This window comes from Corvus cornix, chromosome 14 (genome assembly GCF_000738735.6).
Source record: "Corvus cornix cornix isolate S_Up_H32 chromosome 14, ASM73873v5, whole genome shotgun sequence".
Lineage (NCBI taxonomy): Eukaryota > Metazoa > Chordata > Aves > Passeriformes > Corvidae > Corvus > Corvus cornix.
In genome coordinates, this window is record NC_046344.1 from 5916752 (window position 1) to 5941535 (window position 24784).

General features: G+C 58.8%; 3 protein-coding genes across 5 annotated transcripts in view; 2 read left to right on the forward strand and 1 right to left on the reverse strand.

Moving 5' to 3' along the window:
* Nucleotides 1-8368: 8368 nt before the first annotated feature.
* On the forward strand, nt 8369-18577 carry FSCN1 (fascin actin-bundling protein 1). The gene is made up of 5 exons (XM_039560352.1): nt 8369-9263; nt 15874-16030; nt 16512-16633; nt 16891-17058; nt 17153-18577. Exons 1-5 carry the CDS (start codon nt 8441-8443, stop codon nt 17353-17355), a joined length of 1473 nt encoding a protein of 490 aa, XP_039416286.1. The 5' UTR covers nt 8369-8440; the 3' UTR covers nt 17356-18577.
* Nucleotides 9270-15867, forward strand: LOC120410796. Its single transcript, XM_039560353.1, is given in 2 exon segments — nt 9270-10559; nt 10561-15867. Coding segments are annotated over 2 exon segments (1137 nt in total). The 5' UTR covers nt 9270-10448; the 3' UTR covers nt 11587-15867.
* Nucleotides 18578-20901: 2324 nt separating the features above from the next.
* RNF216 (ring finger protein 216) overlaps nt 20902-24784 on the reverse strand; it is a 78102-nt gene continuing 74219 nt past the window's right edge. For all 3 annotated transcript variants that reach the window (XM_039560346.1, XM_039560344.1, XM_039560345.1), the window contains one exon: nt 20902-24399. In XM_039560346.1, the coding sequence (XP_039416280.1) occupies nt 24080-24399 (320 nt within the window). In that variant the 3' untranslated portion in view covers nt 20902-24079. The remainder of the gene's footprint in view (nt 24400-24784) is intronic.

The following is a 24784-nucleotide window of genomic DNA, read 5'->3' on the forward strand; positions in this document are numbered from 1 at the left end:
CCACCGAGCCGGCCGTCCCGCTGCAGTGCGCAGCCGCGCTGCTGGGTGGTGCTGTTGGGATGCACACTGCGCGCAGCGCGGAGGGCACCGCGCACCGGCCCCGCGTGCACCCGCACCGCGCGCACCGGCCCCGCGCGCACCGGCCCCGCGCACCCGCACCGCGCGCACCCGCACCGCGCACCCGCACCGCGCGCACCCGCACCGCGCGCACCCGCACCGCGCGCACCGGCCCCGCGCGCACCGGCCCCGCGTGCACCCGCACCGCGCGCACCGGCACCGCGCGCACCGGCCCCGCGCACCCGCACCCCGCGCACCCGCACCCCGCGCACCCGCACCGCGCGCACCGGCCCCGCGCGCACCGGCCCCGCGCGCACCCGCACCCCGCGCACCCGCACCCCGCGCACCCGCACCGCGCGCGGCGGGACGCGGGACAGGGCACGCCGGGATCCGCGGTACGCCCGGGATCGTGCACACCAAAGTGAACGGAGCACATAGGATGGCGCATGCCCAGATGTACAGGGGATCGTGTACGCTGCGCACAGGATCAGGCAGCCATGAATCCACAAGGAACGTATGTCCTTAAGCTGCACGTGCCTGTCCCGGTATTTGTAAAAAAATCCTGTGCCAAGACAGGCTTGTTGAGCCCCGGAGTTCTGATTGTATCAACAACAAACAGAAAACTTGAGCAGATCAAGGAACCATCCCGATCTCCACCGGTTTCATTTGCATCTTAATACAAGCAGTCCCAATTCAGGAGACACTGAAAAGTCCAGTCCGGGTTTTCCCCCATTCCGTACGCCGGGAAAAATCCATTCCGGGTTTCCCCCCCCCTTCCATACACCGGGAAAAATCCATTCCGGGTTTTCCCCTCAGTCCATACACCGGGAAAAATCCATTCCGGGTTTTCCCCCCAGTCCATACACCGGGAAAAATCCATTCCGGGTTTTCCCCCCATTCCATACACCGGGAAAAATCCAGTCCGGGTTTTTCCCCCATTCCGTACTCTGCGAAAAATCCATTCCGGGTTTTTCCCCATTCCGTACTCCGGGAAAAATCCAGTCCGGGTTTTCCCCGTGCCGTGCTCCCTCCCCCTGCTTTTGCCCGATGATGAGAGCACAAATTGGGGCAATTTTTCTGTGCACGTGGGCTCACGGACACGGCACACAGGGTCATGGGCACCAAGATGCGCCCTGCCTGTGGGGTCACGCACACCAGTGCGCGTGCTGCACACAGGATCACGCACACCGCGTGTGAGAGCACGCACATGTGAGCCCCCCCAGCCCCAGCACCGGCCGCATGCCCAGAGCTGGGCCCCTGTGCCGAGGTTTTGGGTGTCAGGGCGGCGCCCGCATTCCTGCCGTCCCGCGGAACTCTCACAGCCAGCGTGGCCAGAGCTCCCCCAGCCCTGATCCCTCCTTGTGGTCATTCGCCCACGGACAAAGCCAGCCTGTCAGCACTGGGCGAGCAAAGGGAGCTGTGGGACAGCCGGAGATGAGGGGGTCAAAAGCCCCCCCCACCTCTCACTGCCACTGCTTTCACACCAGCAGCTTCCAAGTTTGCTGAGCTGGAGATCAGATCTGGCCCTTCTTTGCAGGGGACACAGGGAATCACGGAATCCATGCCCAATGGAATTACTCTCAACTCATCAAGGGGCTCCAGATTCTGGGACTTCCCCCCACCTTAGCCACCCCTCCTTGCAGATGCCACAGGAAGAACATCTTCAGCTTTCAGCCCAGATGTGGTTTTCCACAAATCAGATGGCAAGCACAGCTGGACTCCTGCTGCCGCAGTTTTTCCATGTGCAGAACTCCGTCCAGCCCCACTACAAGGATGCACAGGAAGCCCAGACACCGAAGGGAGATGGGCATGGATGTACATAAGGAGATATATGCAGGGCTGTGAGGACTCCTGGGCTGTCCAAGGGCCAATATCCTGGTCTGGGACAGCACTCCCTTCCCTCCTGCCTTCAAGCAGCCATTCCATCCCAGCAGGTCGGTTTGTGTCACTGGGACAAGCAGGGCTGGGGGCTGCAGACCCCCCTGTCCAAGGGGTTCTGCTGCTGGGAGAGTCTGCAATCCCATGAGAAAATGCAATGGGGAGCAAGGTACTGAGTCACCTGGGGACTCAGTTCAATTCCTTTCACCACTTCTCACATTTCTCAGTCCAGTGGCTCAACTATAGTCCCATTCCTCTCTGCATCCAATAAAAAAAAGAGAGGGACTACGGTGCCCCTGGACCAGCACCGACAGGAATCAAGAAGGGCCAGGTGGGAGGTGCAGGGCTAATCCCCAAAGGCCCCATTCCTAATCCTGACTAATGGACTCTTTTCACCATTGACAATGGAGTTATCCATCTGGAAGGGGATCTCTGGGCCCAGGAAGGCACAGCTGGTGGGGCCAGGGCTGGGCAGGGAGGTTTGACCCCTCCCCCCAGCCTGAAACTGCTGCTTCCAGCCCCTTCCCTGGCCAAAATCCCACCTTCCTCCTGCAGGCAAGGATGCACACTCTGCTGCTGCCCTGTAATGCCCCAATGTCTCCATCAAGGAGTCAAACAACTCCCTCACCTCCTCTCCAAGTCACAGGCTGTAAAAGCCCCCCCTGTCCCTCTCAGCCCTTTATAGGGATCCCACGGGACATCCCAGCTGGCTCCTATTACTGCTCCTATTACCAATACCTCATCCTTGAAGAGATGCTCCCCCTGCTCTGGGGGTGTTTGGGGGGAATCCCCTGGTCCTGCTGGGGCTTGACCTCAGTTTCTCTCCAGGCTGAGCTTCAGCCCCCTGACCCCACCAGAGGGGATTTGTGCACCTGTGGGTGCAGCCCCCGAGGGGGTCTTGGCACCAGTCCCCTGTGACAGCATCCTGCAATGTCCATGTCCCCTCTGAGTCCTGTGAGAAACTGGGGAGATGGCAAACACAAAACCACGAGCTGTCACCTCCTCCTCACCCCCTATCCACAGAGGCTTGATCAGAGTCTGCTCATCCCCGTTCCTGATGTCCCCCCTGCTGCACTCTGACTCATTTCCAAGCCTTCTCCATCCCTCTTACGTCCTCTTTGGGATGTGCTGTGCTCCATCTCAAGGTGAGGATGGAACCACAGCGTCGTGTTGGGTCCTGCCAGAGGTCGGGATCACCATCCCAGCCATGCTCAGACCAGATGCTGCAGATCCAGAGAGCAGCTGTCCCCTGGGAATTCAGGCAGTAAACGCCTGAACCTTCCCTGCCTTCCCTTCCTCTGCCCACCAAACCCTCTGGCAGTCCTGGATGAGGCTGTGAGCAGAGGCAGCATTGGACACAGTGCATGGACTGCAGTGGGAAACATGGATCCAGGCATGACCGAGTGAGGAAATCAGAGCAGAAAGGAGCTGTTGTCGCACGCTGAGTCACCTGCTCTGCCCGGCTGCCGACTGCCTGGGCCGGGCTATTTTGGAGCTGCGTGGGAGATGCTGATAACACACTTTCTTCTTCCCTGCAAACTCCTCTGTGCTGACTCTGCGCTGCAGCAGGGAATTAAAAGTGGGGACAGGCAACAGGGATGGCACTGGAGTCTTCCTCTGGGCCTCCTGCTTGAGGTTTCACAGCTACAAAAACCCGCAGAGCTCTCACATGCTCCGCTTGCAAACTGGGCAGCAAGGAATAAACATGTTCTAATTTTCTTTTTTCCTGTTTTTTTTTCTTCTTTTTTTTTTTTTTTAAAGGCTGGAAAGCATCCCTTGACAATTGATTATTTTGTCCCACAGAATGCCCTGTGTCTCTCATGTCCTGCTCCTGGGCACTTGCACAGGATTACAAGAGCCTTGTGTCCCAGCAGAGCCCCCGGGGACCAGGCAGGGCACAGGGTCCAGGACAAAGAGCATCATCCCCACTACAGAGGTTAATCACTGCTACACAAAAGGTCTTTTAAGCTTTCCTTCTCCTGCTGGATGAACCAAGCTCTGGCCTCCACCCCACCTCCGCAGGGTCCTTGGGGGAGACAGAGGAAGGGGCAGGTTTTCGCTTTAGTTTCTGGTAATGTGAAAACCACACCAGAAAACACCAGAAAATGAACTAGGGCGGGAAGAGAGGGACAAATTCCCAGTGCGGACTGTGTGCTCTCATCCACTTCCTTTCTTCATTTGCCAGTGTCCAACATCTAAACTGCTTGAAACAAGGTACTTCAAGCATTTCCATCCCTTTTTGCTCTCTGGATGCAATTAAATTATGCTAAGGGGATAAATCCAGCTAATAGAGCTGAGCAAGCCACATGACCAGTGCCATGACTGATCCTGATGTCCAGGAAACAGGAACTTGGCTGAGCCCCCATCACACTCCACCACTGTCCCTTGCTTCCCGAGCAAACCCCCTTGGGGCAGCATCCCATGGGAAAACATCCCTGGAGCTCGATCTGCCTCTCCAAGCCCCTCTCTTAGGGCTGCTCTTTGTTTTCCCTGGTGCTGCTGCGTTTTTTTTTTAAATACAGCCTAATACAATTTTAATGAGGCCGAGGCGCCTGCCAACTGTCGGGCGGGCCGTCGGAGAACCTCTGCAGAGCTGGCTGGTGGCATATGGCAGCGAGGCCGGGGCAGCCGGGCACCCCGGGGCGTCCCCGTGGCCCCCAGCAGCAGCAAGGGACAACTGGGGACCTGGGAAAATTCAGCCTCCAGCCAGGATGTTGAGTCTCCACCTGGGACTCGTAGTCCCTGATCTCTGGGTGGTTTTGGCAAAGCCCTTTATCCTGCTGGAGGACAGCTCGATGGCTGCATAAGGTCACCTCATCCTGCACAAGGGCTCCCGTTTTCACAAACCCCGTCCCACGTGGGATGGGCGTGGCTGAAGAGACGGTGACCACCAGCAGTGCATCCCTAATCTCTGCTGAACCACCCCTCCGTGGGGTGAGCGGGCATCTGCATTGTGGGGGGGCTTCCCAGGCCCTCCTTGGCCATCTCACAGCCACTGTCACCACCAAGTGGGACATCAAAACCCCCAGGATGGGCTTGTGTGTGCCATGGACACTGAACAGTGCGTGGGTGTCCCAGGGAAAACAGGTGACTGGTGTCCACTCTGCTGGGGGTGAAAACCGATGAGCAGCCCCCTCACAGTGAGGCCCCAAACTTGCTCCATCAAGGAAGGACAAGGAGGGCTTGGGCCAGGCTGGCGGCCGGGATGTGGCTTGAATCCAGGGGACAGATGTGTGCCAAGGGAGGGAGCAGCTTTGGACACCCTGTGCCACAACTGTGCCCAAGGGTCTGTGTACTCTGGAGGGCAGGAGGGGGACACACAGCCCAAAGCATCCCTGGCTGCTGTGCCCCGGGCTGGTGCTGCTGCCTCCACGCTGCCCCTTCACCTGGGGACATCTCCCACTGCCCTGGGATGGCTCCACTGCCCTCCTGGGAACACTCAGCTGGAACAACCCATTGCACCCTAAAACTCTTCGCCAGACACTGCCGTACCCTGCTTTTTCTGGCTCTGTCCCCTCTGAGCCCCTGTGCCTGCCCCTGGCACCGTGCCAGTGTGCCCTGCATCCCACCCTCCCTGCAGTGTGCAGCTCTGCCTTCCCAATATCGCAAGCTCAAATGAAAATCCCGGGATTGCTCACAAACGAAGCCTGGCTGCCACAAAAACTGTCCAGGCAAGCACGAAAATCTGAGGGTGTTTCTGTGCCTGAGGCAGGCAAGACAGGGGTCACTCCATGACCGGGACTCCTTTTCTCCTGGCTTTTCTCTTTTGGAGCTGGGATCTCTTTGAAGTCCCAGTGGATGAGTCCCACAGCCCCTACAAGAGGATGTGGCCACCTCATTCTGGAAAGCCCTTGTCATGGATGCCGTGTGCCAGGGATTGGGCCTCCTGCAGGAGCGGTGGTGGGAGGGCTGGGGGGATGACCTCAGAAGCATTTAGTCACGGTGGCTTGCAAAGATGATGGGAAATGCAACATACAGAGGGAAACCCAGCACCTTTCCTACCACTCCAGTGCGCCGGGACGCATGGATGCACTCGGGGAATGAGCTTTGGCTGCTGCACCCCCAAGTCAGGGGAGCACTGGGCACCCTTTGCCACCACAGTGACATGTGAGGAGGTCTCAGATGGTGTTTGGGGCTCTCCCATCCCCCAGGAGCACAGGGTGCAGGCAGGGTGGTTGCAGGCAGGGTGGGTGCCCACTCTGGAGGGACAAGATCTACTGAGCCAGGCAGTGCCATCCATCCAGGCAGTGCCATCCATCCACACAGTGCCACCATCCAGCAGTGTCACCCATCCATGCCACGCTGCTGGGCGGTGGGGAGAAAACAGGGTGGGTTTTTCTTTCTCTGCATAATTGCTTTTTTTTGTTGTCGTTGTTGCCGTTGTTGAGGAGAAAAGCTGTTTCTTTCCTGGCCTCATCACCATCTGCCCGTGGCGGCCGGGGAGGGCAGAGACCAGCAGCTGTGGGTCCGGGCAGCTGCTCAGCCTCACGGCCAGCTCTTAATGCAGGGGGCCTTTGAGCCAGAGCAGCAAAAGGGATTTACTGGATCTGCCTCACTGGAGCTTGGGGGGGACCTGTTTCCAACCCACTCAAGAGGCTGTGAGGTTGGCTCTGGTTGGCAATGGTCTGTCTGGACTTGCAGGGCTGGGCAGCAAGGATGAGCACAGAGCAGGGCTGGGCAGCAAGGGTAACCATAGAGCAGGTCTGGCCAAGACTTCCAGGAAAACAAAACCCATCCCAAGCTGGCAGGTTTGCCCTGGAGAGGTTGTGCCAGTGACCCCTGGGCAAGGGCGGGTGGTGCTGGCTGGGGGTGGAGCAGGGGCTCTAACCAGTACAGCCAGTGCAGAACCAGTGGAGCCTGAAGGGCCTTGGGACGTGGGGTGGGATGCCATCCTGCCTGGGGCTGATGAGCCTGGGGCAATTCTTTGTGCCAGCCCTGAGCACACACTGTTGTGCCCTCGAAGCCATGCCCACACTCAGCTCTTCACTTGTCCTGCTTCAGCTGGGACAGGCAGTTTAACTCCCTGATCCAGCTGAAAATCACCCCATCTGTCCTTCCCATCATCCCTCTTTCTCCAATTTTCTGATTCTGCACATCGCCCCAGCCAGCTCCCCCCAGTAAGCTCAGGGCTGTGCTTGAGCCAGCTTCAAATTGACCCCTGTGGCTGTGCTCCTGCTTATTGGTTTGTGTCCCTGTTACAGACACAAGAAGTGTCCCTGTCCCCAAGGAGCAGTGGGCAGCACCCTTGGGCAGCACAGGCAACCCTCTCCAGGCTGGACTCTTCCTGTCTCCAGGTCAGTCCTCCTGTAAGTGCCACCAGACCATGGCCTCACATGCACAGCAATGCTGCCCACCCACCCCCTGAGAAACAGCCTCAACATGCCCCTTTGTGCAGGAGTGCCCCTGTTTCTTCTTCTGGATTTGCTGAGGGAATTCAGTTCCCCAGGGCCAGGATGCTCCAGCCTCACTGGTGCCTGGCACAGGGCGCTGGGATGGCTCAGAGATGGCAGGAGGCCACAGCATCCGTCACCCTTCTCCCCATCTGTCCCACAGCCTTGTGGCATGGCCAACAACCCAGGAGGGACAGAGGGGTGCAGGGGGGTCTGACAATGTCTTGGAGCAGGATGGGGATGTGCAATCAGAGGGATTCTTGCAGTGCAGGAGAGGGACTTGCAGTTCAAATTGGTGTTGTGCAGTGCAAGGGGTGGTCTCATAATATGGGGGGTCCTGCAGTGCTTAGGGGGTCTTGCAATGTGTAGGACCCTGCAATTCAAGGAGGGGTCTTGTTTTACAGTGGGGGGTCTTGCTATGAGTGTTTGGGGGTTCTTCAATTCGAGGGGCCCCTTCCTGGAGGGATCTTTCCATGCTGGACTTGTGCTGGAGGAGGAGGTCCTGCAATTCATGGATGCTCCTGAAATGCATGGAGAAGTCTTGCCACGCCAAGGGGTCTTTCAGTGTATACAGGGTGGTCTTACATTTCAAGGGGACTCTTGCTGTGCTTGGAGCAGTCTTGTCATGAAGTGAGGACTTGCACTGTGTGGGGCCCCTGAAATGCAGGGAGGGGTCTTGCCATGCACTGGGGACTTGCGGGGGGGGGGGGGTGTCCCGTGATTCAAGGAGCCTCCTGAAATGCATGGAGGGATCCTGTTATACACTGGGAGTTTTGCAACGTGGGAGGATCCTGCAATTCATGAGGGCTTTTGTAATGCAGGGAAGGGTCCCCGCAAGCAGGGGAGTCCCGCGGGAGGGAAGTGGGGGTGATGTCCTGCGACTCGAGGGGGCTCTGGCTGCGCCTGGCGGGGTCCTGGCCTGCCTCGGGGCCCCGCGGCGATGCGGGGGGCGGGCGGGGGTCGCGGTGGGGGCGGCCCCGGCGGGCGGGGGGTGCGGGAGGCGGTGCCGCTGCCGCGGCGCTATAAAGGCGGCGGCGGCGGGGCGGGCGCGGCGGCGGCGGTCGGTGTCGTTCGCTCGGTGTCGGTCGCTCGGTGTCGGTCGGCGGCGGGGCAGGATGACGGCCAACGGGACGGCGGAGCCGGTGCAGATCCAGTTCGGGCTGATCAACTGCAGCAACCGGTACCTGACGGCGGAGGCGTTCGGGTTCAAGGTGAACGCCTCGGCCGCCAGCATGAAGAAGAAGCAGATCTGGACGCTGGAGCAGGACGGGGAGGACTCCAGCGCCGTCCTGCTCAAGAGCCACCTGGGCCGGTACCTGGCGGCCGACAAAGACGGGCGGGTGAGCTGCGACAGCGAGGAGCCGGGCCCCGACTGCCGGTTCCTGGTGCTGGCCCACGGCGACGGGCGGTGGTCGCTGCAGTCCGAGCCCCACCGCCGCTTCTTCGGCGGCACCGAGGACCGCCTCTCGTGTTTCGCTCCCGCCGTCTCTGCCGCCGAGAAGTGGAGCGTCCACCTGGCCATGCACCCCCAGGCCAACCTCTACAGCCTGGCCCGCAAGCGCTACGCGCACCTGGGGCCCCGCCGCGACGAGCTGGCCGTGGACCGCGACGTGCCGTGGGGCGTGGACGCGCTCATCACCCTCCTGTTCGTGGACCAGCGGTACAGCCTGCAGAGCTGCGACCACCGCCTGCTCCGCAGCGACGGCCGCCTGGTCCCCGCCGCCGAGCCCGGCACCGCTTTCACGCTGGAATTCCGCTGCGGAAAGGTGGCCTTTCGCGACGGGGAGGGCCGCTACCTGGCCCCCTCGGGGCCCAGCGGCACCCTCAAGGCGGGCAAGAGCGCCAAGGTGGGCAAGGACGAGCTCTTCGCCCTGGAGCAGAGCTGCCCGCAGGTCGTGCTGAGAGCCGGCAACGATAGGAATGTCTCCACCCGGCAAGGTACGAGGGGACGGGGACTGCGGGTGCGGGGAACGGGACACCTCGGCCGCCCGCCCCGGAGTCCAGGGGTGTATCCGCCTCGGGGTGCGCCCCTGCCTCCCTCGGGTATCAGCTTCCATCGGGCATCGCCCGCCCCCAGCAACCCCTTTCATCCCTCCGGCATCACTTCCCCTGCATCTCCTCAGAATCGCCGCCTCGGAGTGGCCCCCCCGCAGCACTGTCCCCCCCAACCCCCAACATCTGCTGCCTTCCTGCAGCAGCCACCCCACAGGCTGCCCCCTGCATTCCTCTGCCATCGCCCCCGTAGCGTCGTCCCCCCCCGCTCAAACCCCTTCTCACACCCCTCCCCTGGAGCCGCCATCTCCCCCGGGCACCCCCTGCACCCCTCAGCATGGCTGCCCGCGGTCCCTCCCCCAACGCCCCATCACGATCCCCCCGCATCCCTCCCACATCCCTTTCCCTTCCCCCTCCCGCATCCCTTCAGCATCGCCTGCCTGGGGGCCCCCATCCCTCCGGCACCCCCATCCCCGCACCATCGCCTCTGCAGGGCGCCCGGGGGGGGGCAGGGATGGCGAGGGGCCTGCCTTGGGGTGCAGGGATGGACGGGGAGGGGGCTGGGAGGGGGTGGATGGGGTCTTCCCTCGCCGTGAAGGAGGCAGGGCTGTTTCCCTCGCCTTCCTTCCTGTGGAGCTCATTGTTCGCCCAACAAAGCCTCCACCAACCTCCCCCTTGCCCGAGCACGGCTGAGCCATGTGCCCAGCGGAGCAGGGAGGCTGCGGGTCCCACCGGGGGCTCTGGTTCCCCTAGGGGCTGGAGTTCCCATGGGTCGGGGGCTGGGTGGCAGCGTTACATAAAGGGCTTTGCCAAAACACCCGCATCCTTCATCCACCCGCACAAAGGGAGCCGTCCCTCCGCACTCGCTGCACCGGCCCCGTCCCCTCCGCTCGCCGGAGGGGCCACGGTGCCACCCGCCTCGGGGACCCGGTCACATTCAGGGCTCCCCGGGCACGTGGCCGCCCGCTGCCCGCGGGTGCCCACCGAGCATCCCAGCCCCGCACCCAGGGGTCCGTGCTGGAAGATGGGGGGTCCCCGCTCTGCGATGCCGGCGGTGCCCGGTGTGTGCCGTGGGTGCCCCGGGGCTCATCGCCGGCGCGCCAGGTCAGGCCGGCGCACGCCGGGTGTGGGATGGGTACGAGCATGCAGCAAAGCCTGGAGGAACAGCGGGGAATTTTTTTTTGTGTGTATGTATTTCAAGGTTGCTGCTTAACCCTGATCCGTGCCCGGGCAGCTCCGTGCAGGGAGCTCCCTGCATTTCTCCTGTCCGAGGGCAAATCCTGCGCTGCAAAGCAGCCCCTTAAAAATCAATAATAAAATCTGCCAAGATGGGCAGTGGGGGTTGTTTTCCCAGGCATGGGGATTTGGGGAAGAGGAGGAGAGGATGGCGGGAGGCTGCCGCAGCGCCGTGGGGGAAGGGCTGCTGCAGCCCTTTGTCACCAGAGATGGGGAAACCAGATGTGGGGGGAGATGTGAGGGACGGAGTGGTGGCGGTGGGGGACCCCGTGGTGGGGGGGTGGCCCACGGAGCGGGTGGGAATGCTGCTGGCCGACCCTCCGCTTTGTCTAATTCGGAAGGGATGGGGGAGCAGGAAGGGGGGGAACAAATCTCCCCAGCAACAGAGGGCTCTGGGCTGTGCCCGGCCCCTTTCCAAGCAAAATACAGCGGGAAGGGCCGCGCTGGGGCTGCACATCCTCACTCGAGTCCGTTTTGGCTGGAGAAGCCGTTTCCACCCGGTTTATCCCTCCTGATGGCAGGGAAAGGCTGGGAGCTGCCGCTTTCTGGGGCTCATCCTCCCTTCTCCCATTGTGAAAGCGCCGTGTCCCAAGGTTGCCAAGAAGGCAGCAGAAACAGCCGTCGGAGGAAGCGGTTCCAGACAGCCCTTTCCCCGGCCGAGCTGATAAGGGCCATGCTGCTGGCAGATGCTCCCATGGTCACTGGGGATGGGGGATGTGGGATGCGGGCAGGGAGTGACTGTAGCTCGACACAGCCTCGTGGGAAAAGGCAGCTTGTTCCTGTGTGGAGTCAAGGAGGGAGCAGGGATGGCAGTGGCTGTCCCCCCTCTGCCCCATGGGAGGAGCAGAGATGGGTCCGTGGGGCTCTTCTGTGGTTCCCTTGGCTGGGATCCAGCTTTGGAACAGAATTGTCCCACCAGTGCCAGGTCAGCTCCTGGCTTGGAGTCTCCTCCCTGTCCCGGGGATGGCCGGTGTCAGCATCCCCTGCACACAGGGGACCACGCCACAAACACCCCCAGGGCAGGAAGGGATAACCCCAGGGGCTGGGGATATGCACCCCTCTTCTGCCTCCAGCCCTTCAGGACAGGATCCCCGGGCTCCCTGAGAGTTCCCATCTCCCCATCGCACCTCAAACGGAGCGGAGCCGGGTGCTGCCAGCAGCGAGCAGCCTCCTCCCCGCTTAATGGCTCCTTTCTAGCCCGGCTGCGGCAACAAAGGGCCCTTTGTGGGCGCGAGGGTCCCGGGGGCAGAGCGCTGGCGTCCTCCCCGCTGGGCCCCTGCCAGCCCCCCGCCCGCCCGAGGTGTGCCCCTGCCCCCCACCCGCATGGGGAGAGGATGGGCTGGCTCGGGAGTGAGGAATTCCAGGAAACGGGATCTGGGGAGGAGGGCGAGCGAGAGCAGCGGTGAAGGGAGCACGCCTGGACATGCCGCGTTGGCAGCGGGGAGCTCTGCCCTGGGGCCAGGAGCCCTCCCGGCATGGGCTGAGCCGGATTTCCCCCCCCCAGTTCATCGTGGTGCCACGGCAAGGCAGGGAGATGCGGCTCCAGGGCAGGGGGCAGGCTCGGATGCAGATTTTCCGTGCAGTGGCCTGCTGACACTTGGGGGATACCACAAAGCCACAGGAAATCCACAGGGAAGGAGGGGTGGGTTTTTCAGGAAGTTCATGTTTCACCCCTCCCCGTGACCCCTTCGCAGAGCTGCACCCCCAGCAGAGGAGCTGCTGGTTCCCCGTGCTCCAGGCTGTTGGATTTAGACAAAAACCTGTTTGGATTTCTGCGGGGGTGCAGTGTAAGCCCAGCTGAAGGGCAGGGAGGGGGCAGGAGGAGTCTCTGAGCACGTGTGCGGGTGCAGTGCTGGGTGGAGGTGCCAGAGCCCTGCAGGGAGCCCAGACCCGACCTGTGCTGGCAGTCCCATCCTGAAATCCTGCCCCGCTGCCCTGAGGGCCTGGGGACACTGCAGGGTGCTGCCGGCACTCCCGTGGAGGAATCCAGGCTCGGTTTTTTTGGACATAACCGTGGGGTTTTTGAAAGGAGAGTTGGAAGATGGGAAAGGTGCTCCTCTCCATGGAGCTCATCCCACTGGCTTCCCAGGATGGCTCATGGGAGATGTTCTGTCTGATTTGAGTGCACAGGGAAAGTTTTCTACATGCCTTGAATGCCCCCACGCTGTGTCTGCAGCCGCCCATGGTGTGGAGGTCAACACAGCTACAACAAAATCTGCTTCTTTAGAGGGAAGAGCTCAGCTCTGTGGGAAGTACAGGAAGGTGTGTGCCTGCTCTGGGATGGCCATAGGCCTCCTGGTACATCCACAGTCATGGCTGGAGAGCAGCCAAGGCTCCGGCATCAATCCTGCAAACCCACGAGCTTGGAAACCTCGGCAGCCGAGGACTCGGGGAGCCTTTTCCTGCTCTCTGAGGACCTCAAGCCCAGGGACTCGGCGTTAGAAAGCCCTGGGGAGACAACATGCCTCAGCCTTCCCAACCTCTGCGTTTTCCCCCAGATCCCTGTAGCAAAGCCACGTTGCAGACGGAGCTGGAGGACATCCCACGCTGGGAATTTTGGGGAGCACAGGCATACCTGCACCCCCCTCCCAAAGAGCCGCCATGTGCTCGCCCCCCTCCTGCCTCCAGCTGTAATTAGCAGCTTCGTCAAGGTCAGGAAGAGCAGTGCCAGCTCCAGACTGTAAATTTACCAAGAGCATTAATTAATCCATGATTGCAGTGGGAGCGGCTGCGGCTCCCTGCCACAGCCCGGGGCTGCCACAGCAGGGGGTGGCTGTGGGGACAGCCTGTCCTCCACCGCGGGGACATGGGGACATCTCTGTAGGACCCCGTGCTTCCTGCAGTTTCCCCCATCCCGCCCAGCTCCGAGCCCCCAACTTTCCCGCTCCAGCCCAGTTCCAGCCCTTTGAAGCCTCCTCCTGCCCCAGCCGTAGCCGCATTCCTTTGTGCTGAGTCGGTGTAACCCAACCCCGCGCTGCTTTTGAGGAGGGGGCGGTGGGAGACCCTCCTGCTGCCGGGTCCTTCCAGGCACCGGGGAAGCCAAAGCTCCGTGAAAGGTGAGGCTGGCAGAGAGGTGGAGGAGGCCGGTGGGTGCACTGTGCTCCGTGCTGGGGGTCTCTGGGGAGAGGGAATAGTGTTTGGAGGCTCCTGGCACTCCCTGTCCTGTCTCCAGCCTGGCCAGTCCTGCTCTGTGGCACACAGCATCCCCCTGGGCCCTGCAGGTCAGCGAGTTCTTCCCAGAAAAGTGCAGTGAGCGGAAGCACCACCCCCACTCCTCCCCCACAAACCACAGGGACCCACAGCTCTCGCAGGTTTGGGGGGCCCAGCGGTGCTGCCAGCCTTGAGGGATGGGCTGTGTCCCCCAGGGTCACCTCCCCACAGCCCAACCTCACTGTGAGCCCCTGCAGAGCCCCTCTCTCTGTTTTACAGCTCTGGATTGGGGCTGGAGCTGCCTGACGCCAGGATGCAAAATCAAAACCAAATGTTCCCACAACCGCCAGCTCAGCCCCCGGCAGTGCTGGGAGGCGGCGAGTGTGAGAGGGCTCTGGAGCCGAGGACGTGGCCAGTGGGGCTGGGCTGGTGGCCATCGGCACCCATTGGCCCCTGTGCTGCCCAAATACCCTGGGGAGAGAAGCACCAGGGTGGCTGAGTGTCCATCAGGAGAGTAATGGAATCACAGAATGGTTGGGTTGGGAGGGATCACGGGCAGGGACACCTTCCACTAGAATGGATTATTCCAAGCCCCATCCAACCTGACACTGATGAACCCTTCCAGGGATGGGAGCTGCAGAAGGCACTGGAGGGTGCCTGGAGAGAGGGGGGGGGATGCTGTGAGCAGAGTGGCAGCCATAGACCAGTTAGGATGTGGGAGATAAGATTATGGCCAACAAAACGAAGCCTTCAAAGCCTGATCCCTTTGGGAACAAAACCCGATCCTTTTGGGAAAGGTGAGAGATGGATATGCAAAGCAGAGGCTGCTCCTGGGCACTGGGATGGGGCCTGTTTGGAGACACAGATGGGTGATGTGGAGCCCCAGGGAGCTGTGTCTGCAGGACAGCTGGGTGCAGCTGGTGGGATGTCCTGGTGGCTTCCCAGAGCAGTGGGGCCACCAAAACTGCAGTCCCTGAAGCCCTTCCAGTGACTGTGTACAGCACTGAAATCCCAGCAGCCGAGAAACTGGATGCATTGTGGAGGTGTGAGGGGCTGAACACATGGCCAGCCGCCACCTCCTTCAGCTGCTCCTCATCAGACTCGTGCTCCAGAACCTTCCCCAGCTCCGCTTCCCTTCTCTGGACATGCTCCAGCACCTCCATGTCTTTACTTTAGTGAGGGGACCAGAACTAGACACAATGTGGACTTGAACCCTTTGCACTCGTGCAGCAGGGAAGGATGCAGGTGTGTTTGGCTCTGGAAAATTCATCCAGTTCCTCTGAACTCCCATTTCACTAAGCTCAGCAGTGGGGCTGAGCTCTGCTCTCCAGCTCCCTCCCCAAAACCCAGAGCTCCACCATTGGCTTTGGCTACAGCTTGTGGCTCGCATCCCCAAAGTGTTTTTAGGCTGAAATCCACCAGGCTGGAGAGCTCTGGAGCAGTTTTGGCCCCGCTAGCCCTGACTAAGCAGGTTTGCTCGGGCTCAGTGCCTGAGGTGGATGCACACATGGCTGGCGGTGGCCCAGGGCTGTGGCCAGTGGCCCCAGGACCAGCTGCATCCACCTCCAAGGGTAATGCTGTCTCTGGTCCCTTGGGCACAGGGATGGGCCATCCTGGCTGGCAGAGCTGGGGGACAGGCTGGTGCTGATGATTTTGGGGTGTCAGGGAAAGGCTTGGCTGCCCTAGGGCTTTCCTAAGCCTCCTGTCCCTGCACACCTCACTGCCCCAGCGAGACGTGACAATTGTGGATGAAAAACGGTGCCACGGTCCTTAAACACGCCATGAGCTGGGATTCATGGGTGCTGCAGCAGCCTCTGCTAATGGGTTGAGTAACCTGGCTGTCACCTTTGGGAAAAACTGTAGCCCTTTTCCTTATAAAACATCTACATTGGTCTTTGCTTCATTGTAATGGAGCTGCTGAGTCAGGAGTGGAAGCTCACGGCTGCCCAGCCCTTGTTTAGGGCCTTAACACCCAATATCCAAATGAAAACTTGGATTTGAACTCCAAATGCCAGAGGGGAGATCTGTGTGAGGGATTTGGGAGCCACCAAAGCTCACCCAGGAAGCAGGAGCCCCTCTCATTTGGGTTTCCTGGGCTGCCCTGCACCTGGACCTGCTGGAGGTGGGTTGTCGTCCCACCCCCCCATCTCCATCTGTCTCTGCTCTGTAGGGATGGACCTTTCAGCCAACCAGGACGAGGAGGGTGACCAGGAGACCTACCAGCTGGAGATCAACAAGGACACCAAGAAATGCGCCTTCCGGACCTACACCGGGAAGTACTGGACCCTCACCTCCAACGGGGGCATCCAGTCCACCGCCTCCACAAAGTGAGTCTCCTGTCCCCGGCAGCTCAGGGCAGTGCCTGGGCTTCAGAGAACCCTTTGCATCTCCCAGGGGAATTCAAGGGGGATTTTCCAGCGTGGGTGCTCACACCAAATGCTTCCCAGCAGAGGCAGTGCATTCCTGGGAAAGCCAGGGATGTGTCGGGGCTTGCCACCCACGATGCTCTGGAAGTCCCTGGGGCCACATAATCCTTCCCGGCTGGCTGGGGCTGTCGAAATGCTTTGCCCTGCAGTGCAACTCTGAGAGCCAGGCGGAAACCCCAGAAGTGCCTTTGGCTGCCTTGCCTGTCTCCTGCCTGTGGGGCGAGGGCTTCCCAGCAGGATGGCCACCACAACACGAGTCATCCTGCAAAAACAGATCGAATCGGGCTCTCCCGATCCAGCCGTGACCTTCCCAAGCCAGCAGGGTGGCAGTGGCAGGGTCCCTCTCTGTCACACCCCACTGACTGCCCTCTCTGCCCCACAGGAATGCGAGTTGCTACTTTGACATCGAGTGGTGCGACAAACGCATCACCCTGAAAGCTGCCAACGGCAAGTACGTGACAGCGAAGAAGAACGGGCAGCTGGCAGCCTCCATGGAGACAGCGGGTAAGGAACCCTTGGGCACACCACACCAGGACAGCAGGGGATGAAAAAAGCCTTCCCAGAGCCAGGCTCTTCTTCCAAGTGGTGTTCAGGCAATAAGTTCTCTTAGTGACTGATGTGCTGTGAGATGAGGGGACAGATGGGGTGGATGAGAAATGGGTGGGGGGCACAGCCCCTGCTCCTCACTGCTGCCTGCCAGCTTTGGGGTCTGGCTCTGTGCTCCCCCGGCTGCTCTCACAGCCCCTGTCCCCTCGGCGCAGGCGAGACGGAGCATTTCGTGATGAAGCTGATCAACAGACCCATCATTGTCCTGCGCGGCGAGCACGGCTTCATCGGCTGCCGCAAGGTCACCGGCACCCTGGACTCCAACCGCTCCTCCTACGATGTCTTCCAGCTGGAGTTCAACGACGGGGCCTACAACATCAAGGGTGAGTGCCCGGGGTGGCTGCAGGCTGGAGGGTGGTGGTGGCCTTTGGGGTCCCCATGCTGGCTCACGAGGCCACCGTGTCCCCTCTCCTGCAGATACCACTGGGAAGTACTGGATGGTGGGGAATGAGTCATCCGTCACCAGCAGCAGCGACACCCCTGTGGACTTCTTTTTTGAGTTCTGCGACTATAACAAAGTGGCCATCAAAATCAATGGCAAATACCTGAAGGGCGACCACGCTGGGGTGCTCAAGGCATCGGCTGACACCATCGACGCCTCCACCCTCTGGGAATATTAATGCACTTTAGGGTACCTCCCATTGCCAACTTCTCTTTCCCTTCCTGTCCTCTTTTCCTTTGGGTTCTGTTTCTCCTCTCTGTAACAGGATTTTCAGACTGGCTTGCCCTTCCCTCCTGCCATAGAGTTGGTGCGTTAAGTGGGAGGTGGGTGTCCATAAATCCCTGTAAGAACTGGAAAAGTGGTGGGGCTGCCTGCCTATAGCTTTGTAGAGGGGTCTGTCTCTATCCCCCCCATCCCTGCCTCCCTCCAGGTTTGCTGGGCTTGGAAACCTCTGTATTCCCCTCCTGGCCCCAAGCATCACCTTAGGTAGTTTACTTGCCTCTCCTCGATTTAAAAAAGGGAATAAGATCACCTCTGTGCTCGCTTCTGCCATATCAGCACTGGCACTGCCTCAGACTGTGCTGCCAGTGTCCCCCGGAGCATCCGTCCTGTCCTGCCCTGCTTCGACCAGGGGTGGAGTGATGCTGCTGGGCTCAGCTGGCTCCTCCTGGCCTGCCCCAGCAGCTTCTCTCCCCTCCTGGACTGTGGGGCAGGTTCATCCCCAGCTGAGCTGTAAGAGGTGACCTTGCATATCACAGCATCCCTGGGGATGGGGCTGGTGTGTGCCAGCACATCCCTGTGGAAGGGCCAGCAAGCTGCCCCTCCCCCAAACTCCTGGAAATGATTCTTTAGGGTGATCCTGTCTGGAAAGCCTCAGCCTTTCATCTCATGGAGCCCCGTGCTCCTCCTGTCCCTCCACCCCTCCTTGTGCTTCTGGCTCTGGAGGAACATCCCAGACCCTGATGGTGGGTCCAGCCTGCCCCGAGGCTGGTCCTGCTGCTGTGCCTGGAGGGGAGGGTGCGGGGGGACACAGAGCCAGCCCGTGCCAGGGTGGGGGCTTCATCCAGCCCATCTCCGGTGGGCTTCGGTCCCGGCAGGAGCCGGGCTGGCCGACGTGACTTCCCCGGGGCAGTGGCTGGAAGCATAAACTGCAGATTTTGGTTTACAGAATAGAAAAGTTCCTTAGCAAACTTTGCACAGTGATATTTGCTGAGTACCTTTGTTGTTGTTTTTCTCTCGTAAAATACTGGAACAGTGAAGTGAATCACTGAACACCTAATGCTGAATTAGGAAGCGCCCACTCCCGCGGGCACCCTGAGGGGGCAGCTCCCAGTCCCACCATCCCCAGGGCACCTGGGCTGGGCTCTCATGAATAGCAACCCTACTGGAAAAGGAAAAAAGAAAAAAAAGACCAAAACAGTATTTTTGTTAGTCTCTATTTATATATGCTCTCCATGGCACTGTGTGACCAGCTGTTGTCTGTACTAGGTCTGCATTAGAGTTTAACGCTGTCTGTAACGGGTGATGCTGTGTGTTCCTTAGGGTGTTGAAAGGCACTTTATCCTTTGGGGCCTTCCCAGGGCCGGTATCTGCTCCCTACAAACATACCAAGGAGCCTTTTCCCGCGTGGGCCCCCTCTGGAGAGGGGTAGTGCTGGTCCCACCCCACGCCAAGGGTGCTCTCGGCATCACTGCCGTGCCAAACCGGGGCCGGTCCCTACTGCCGGAGGCCAGGCAGGGGCTCATCAGCCTTAAAGCCATGAGGAGGGACTCCCCTCCACAGGAGCTTGGTGCTAAATTCAGCTGGGAGAGCGAGTGGCTGTCCCCAGGCAGGGGGACAACTCCAGGCGGGGGTCCCTCACGGGCACAGGGGAACCCGGCTGGGACTCTACCTCGGCTCTGTGCTCACATCCAGGGGTGCCCGTGCCCCCCGGCACCATGTGTCCCCCTGGGGACCAGGCTGCCCCTCGAAGGACCGAGTGTCTTGAAGCCCTGTGTGACCCTGTGACTTGACACACTCTCACTGGCCTTCACCCCCTCCCCGTGTCACCGCCTCCCCATCCCTGTCACGGTCCGAACCACGTAATTCCCGCTCTGGCTTCTCCCGTGTGACACTAGGTCAACATCTCTCCTGTTTCCTCTTACCGGGTGTCGTGACTCTCTGAAAACATCTCACTCTGAAAATTTAAGTTTTGGGTTTGTTCAGTTTTTTTTTATTATTATTATTTTTTTGTAAGTGCCATTTGTATAACTTAAAAAAAAAAATAGCTTCAAATGGAGAAAGATGACTTAAAAAAATAAAACCTGCATTCGGATTCAAACTGGTGTGTGGTCTGTTGGGGCTGCAATGGCCTTTTAATGAGGGAAGAGCCTGAGCGTGCAGAGTTGGGGTCGTGGAGCCTTTATCTGACAAAAGTTGAGCTGGTTCTGGAGGGTTGAGGAGCTGGTGGGGAAGGGAAAGGTGACCAAGATGCTCCAAAGAAGTGTAAAGGCAAAGGCACCTGGAGGCTGGGTCACTTCTGGAGATGCTCAGAGCAGCCTGAAGCCACCGAGCCCATGGGCACCTGGGGATGGCTGACCCATGGATGGGGCAGGACCACCTCAGCTGCAAACCAGCTGTGCCCCCACAGAGCTTTTTCTCTTGATTCAGGCATTTCATCTCCATAGGATGACCCAGGTGGGAGGGAAGAGCACTGGGATGGGAGGTCTGGGTGTATGGTTGGGTGGGGGTCAGCAGTCAGCCTGCTTTACTTGGGGATGTGGAAAAGGGAAAGATAAAGGACTAAAGTGGGGAGCGCAGCCCAACCCACGTCCTGCCAAAGGAGCCAGGATGTGCCCCCAGCCCTCTCAACAGCTGAAAGCAGCCCTGAAACTCAACCAACAGCACCTCCAGCACCTGCACCGAGAGCAGCCAGAGCTTCCCTGCCTGTCACCACCACAACCTGGCTGGGCACCGACAGGCTCCTGCCTGCCTTGAAAAATGTAAAGCTGTTTGGAAAAAGCAAAGTCTGGGAAAGGGGGGGCGCTCCCCCCAAGCACACATCCCAGGGGGACTGGGGGACAGCACTGCCTAGAGGGACCTTCACCATCAGATGGGGGAGGTTGAGCCCTGCAAGGGTCAAAGGAAGGAAGGAAGGATGCTCAAGTCCTGACTATAAACAGGGAGAAGTTGGGGCAGTGCAGGAAATGCTGAGCAGCTCCGATGGCCACGCTTGGCCTTGCTGTGACATCTGTGTGTGCATGAGCAAACCTGGCTGTGACACCAGACTGTGACACCCAGCCAGGGGAGCAGGCAGCTCTGCCAGCGGGTGCCCACCCAGGGAAGGGGCTCTGGAGCTGCAGAAGGACTCTCACCCTTCCCCCCTCTCCCCCAGCTGCCAACACACATTTCCTTTTCTCCCCTCAAGGCTGGATTCTGCATTTACCATCATTCACCACCACTCCAGCACGAGAGGAAATCCCCTCAGCCTTCCCCCCCCCATCCTAGTTCCCATTTAAAGGAGCAACTGGAAACCATTTTCTATCCCATCCAGTTTTTCCTCAGAAGCACATGGAACAGATTAAGCTGTTCCAGGAGGGTCAAATGGGTTTTTGCCTTACGACCTGGGGAGTTTTCACCGGCACAGGCTGGGATCTGGCCCCACTCCCTGGCATTTTCCCAGCACCAGGCTGGCACAGGCAGCAGATGGGAAGACAAGGTCTTGGCTGTAAGGAAAGCACACAGGTGAAAGCCAGAGTGCACAAATTTATTTACAAAAATTCAAATTACAATATAATACAGGAACTTTTTACACACAGAATATTAGAACTGTTTACTACCAGAATGTAAAGAAAAATATTTTTTGGTTTTTTTTCTCCTTTTTTTTTTTTTAATAAACCACCTATTTATTTTCAGCTATTGTTATACAAAGTTGCAGAACATGCACATCTTTACAGGTCTTTTTTTTTAATACAACGTTTTGCTAAGTGCAAATACTAAGTTTCTCTCTCCACCTTTAAGGCAAGTAAATGGGACACTGCAATTAGCTGTAAGAAGTACCTGTTATGGGATCAGCCTGGGCACAGCAACCTCCTTGTTGCCTTCAAAACCTTTTAACAAGCAGTTCCAAAGACTGGGCAGGAGGGAAAATGGGATGCAGGAGTTAAGAGACCAGGTCAAGGCTGGATTGGGTGGCTTGGTAAGTTTTGGGCTTTTTTTTTTTAAATAAATCAACACAGATTCAGAAACAATTTGAGATCTCCTGGGTTAGAGGGGAGAAGCAGCCATGTGCTTGGGCTGCAAATTTTTGGTGCAGTGGGTGTTTCCTTGGGGAGAGGAGCAGTGCTGGGAGTGCTGGGCAGGGTGCACCTGCACATCACAGACCAAGCACTGATTTATCTCCTCTTGGACACAAATAAGCCCTTGGCTTTGGTGGGGGACACAGGGAATCCTCTCTTCCCTCTATATCCTCCAGGCTCCTCCAGGGCCACAACAGCTGTGCCAGGGCAGCAGTGACCCCGATGGATCACGGTCACCAACCTCCCCTTGCCCCCTCTGCTGACACTTCTCCAGCCCCTCGCTCCACGTCCGCACTTCCCTCCACCAAGGCTCAGTTCTCCACGCCCACACATCCCTGGACATGCACAAAAAGATAGGACTGGACCACCATTTTTTGCTGGATGACCATCCTATTTCCTTCATAGTTTGGGCCACTGGTTCAGCAGCTGAGCTGTGCCCCGGCTGCTGCCCCCCCTCCACTGCCTGATCCTTCCTGCACTCACCGGGAAGGGCAAATACATGCCTTGGAGAGTCTGGAGGGCTCATCCAAACCAGCCCTTGAGCCCAGAAAATCTCACCTATTAAACAAACAGGATTCCATTTCCATAAGGGAAGCCACCACTGCTTCTTCTGACCTGGGTCTGTTTACTCAGCAGCTGTAACAAAGCCCTTCCTCCCCAAACCCTATGGGATTCCTGCTCCTGGCTGCAGGAATCGGGTGCTGCAAGGCAGGATTTAAACCTGGTCAAAGCCCAGCTGAGCAGCAAGTAATAAAGCTCCTGCAGCCCCCAGACTGCTGCCAGGAATAAACTAATTCAAAATAGAAAATTCCAGCAGCAAGGGAATAGCAGATGGTTATTAATGCTAGAGAGGCCACGGCACAGAGGAGCCAGAGTGCTCCACAGGGAACCTTCGACCCACAGGCAACAGGAAAAACACTCAGTTCCAAAAGGCATGGAAGTCCTCCTGTCTGGGAGACCTTCCTGGGGAGAACAGTCCCCAAATGCTGTCCCAGGCCCCTGTCCAGGAGCATCCCACCGATACCCTGTGTCCAGCGCTCCCTGCACACCCGAGGGGATCCGGGGTCCTGGAATGCTGCACGTGGGGCTTTGGCAGAAGCTGTGAGGTGGAGACAGGGAATTTTACCTGAAAAGAAAACAAATAAACCCACAAAACACCTGGATGCTGAAATACAGGGGGGAATAACAGGAGGGGGAAATGCACTCAGAGAGTTCCCAGCAGGACAGAACAGGATGAAGGCCAGAACAAAACATTTGGAGAACAACAACACAACTGGGCTGCTAAAAGCTAGCCCAACATTCCTGGGAAGAGGGGTTTTTTCCACTCCAACCATTTTCTTTTCTAGACAGGGCCTGTACCAGACAGCACAGCCCAAGGGCTGTGGAGAAAGGGCTTTGTGCCACCCTCCTCCCACAGCCCAGCACTGCACTCCCCACTTCTCACACGGAAGTTTTGCTTTTTCCCTCACTTCCTCAGCCCAGCAATACTCAAGTTTAACTTTTAACATGCTTTTCCAAAGCCAATTATGCTGACATACACATTTTCATGAGTTATTTGGTGCTGTGGAAGCAGCCGGCTTCCTGCAGCATGAGGCTACAGCTGCCCATTGGGTTGTGGGGGGTTTGGGTATGGGGGCTCCCAACTCGCTGCAGCTATGGGGAACATTCCCAATTTTCCTACCGCAGGACACATCACTGCCTACATGTCTATCTGGCTGTTTCCCAGGCAGCTTTTGCAATAAAGGGCACAGCTTTGGCTCCAGGTGGTTCCAGCAGCTGTCTGAGCACTGCCAGAAGCTGGGGGAGGTTTGGAACACCAGATGAGAACGGCAGGCAAAGGCCACATTTCAGAAGCTGAGGGGCACACACCTCTGGGGGGAAAAACGGAGCACTTCAAAGGGGGTGAGTTCAGTCCAGCCAAAGATTTGGATGCCCAAATCTCCTGCTACTTCCTAACACCCCCAGCCAGAACAGGGCTCTGGGCTTCCTACCAAGATCTTGGCAATAGGACAGCTGCTGCAGCCCCTCACTCTGCTTGGAGAGTGAGGAATACTAAAAATGCTACATTGACTTGCTTTTGAACAGTTAATTTCTGCTGGGAGGTGGCAGCAGGATACAGGGATGCTGGAGAACACAGGAACCCCGGCCCTGTGCCTCTCCACAGACAGGAGGGCTGGGGCAGCTGCCTTATGTTAACCTTGCTCCTGAAGGTCTTACTCGGATGCCAAGTGTCTCCTCCCTTCCCCCAAGACTCACTTTGCTGCTCTGGCCAGCAGGAAGGCAGGATTTTTGGAAATTCCCCAAGGAACAGCTGTATCCCTGTGATCCACAAAGTCTCACTTTTCCTCCCAACAGCTGCCTGAACAGGCTTTATCAAAACAAGCATCTGGATGCCCAGCACAGGGGGGAATTCCACCCCTGAGAAATGTAGCACCAAACCCTGTTGCAGCACAGGTTGAAATGTTGGATCACAAAGGTTTGGAGAAGCCCTAGAGAGGGTGCAGTGCAGGGACACGGAGTCCCCTGGCTGCTGGCTAAACCCCAGAGGGGCTGGAGTGGGGAAGGGGTGACGTTACGGGGTGGCTTTGCCCTGCAGTGCCTCTGCCAAGTGCTGCTGGGGGCAGGTCAGAACCGGTGCCGGGGCTGAGGGCCAAAGTGCATAGGCAGGTTGTGCTCCAGCTGCACGTTGATCTGGGGAAAGTCAAAGTTCACCCTCATGTTGGGCAGGGGGGGCACGTAGGGAGCGGGGATGGGGCCGATGTTGAGGGGGATGTTGTTGTACATGGGGCGCACGGGAGGGAGAGGGAACGGGGGGTGCACGAAGGGGTACGGGGGCATCCGGGGCTGGTGGAAGTTCTGAGGAACCGGTCTGGGGATGACTTCAATTCTCTGGATTTTCTCCACGGGCTTTTCCACGGGAGGGCCAATGCGCTTGAAGCTGTTCTCTGCACAGGGAGGAGAGCAAAGAACAGTCACCCCACAAACCAAACTCCCCAAGCTCAGTCCATGGTGTGACATTTGCCATCGGCATCCCCCATTCCCAGCACATTCCACAGCATCACTGCTGGCCCTTCCCTTGCTCCAGGAGCCACAGAACGCAGCGTGAGCTCTCCAGGCTGGCTCCTTTCACCAACACCATCCCACGAAGGGGAATATTTCCTTCAGTGGGATGTCAGGCAGCCCCTGTGCTCCCCAAGACACAGCTCAGAGGTTTTGCTGTCCCTCAGCCACTTTGCCAAGCAGAGAAGAGATATCCACAATAGCAGTGCCACATAAGAGCTGGACACAAATCTTGTGCCTGCTCACAATCCCAGCAGAAGTCTGTAGGCA

Excerpts from the sequence above, each read along its gene's own strand:
- FSCN1 (XM_039560352.1), top strand. The coding sequence starts at position 8,441 with ATGACGGCCAACGGGACGGCGGAGCCGGTGCAGATCCAGTTCGGGCTG. Across the intron at positions 9,264-15,873 it reads GAATGTCTCCACCCGGCAAG|GGATGGACCTTTCAGCCAAC; the intron begins GTACGAGGGGAC and ends TCTGCTCTGTAG. Across the intron at positions 16,634-16,890 it reads AGCCTCCATGGAGACAGCGG|GCGAGACGGAGCATTTCGTG; the intron begins GTAAGGAACCCT and ends CCCTCGGCGCAG.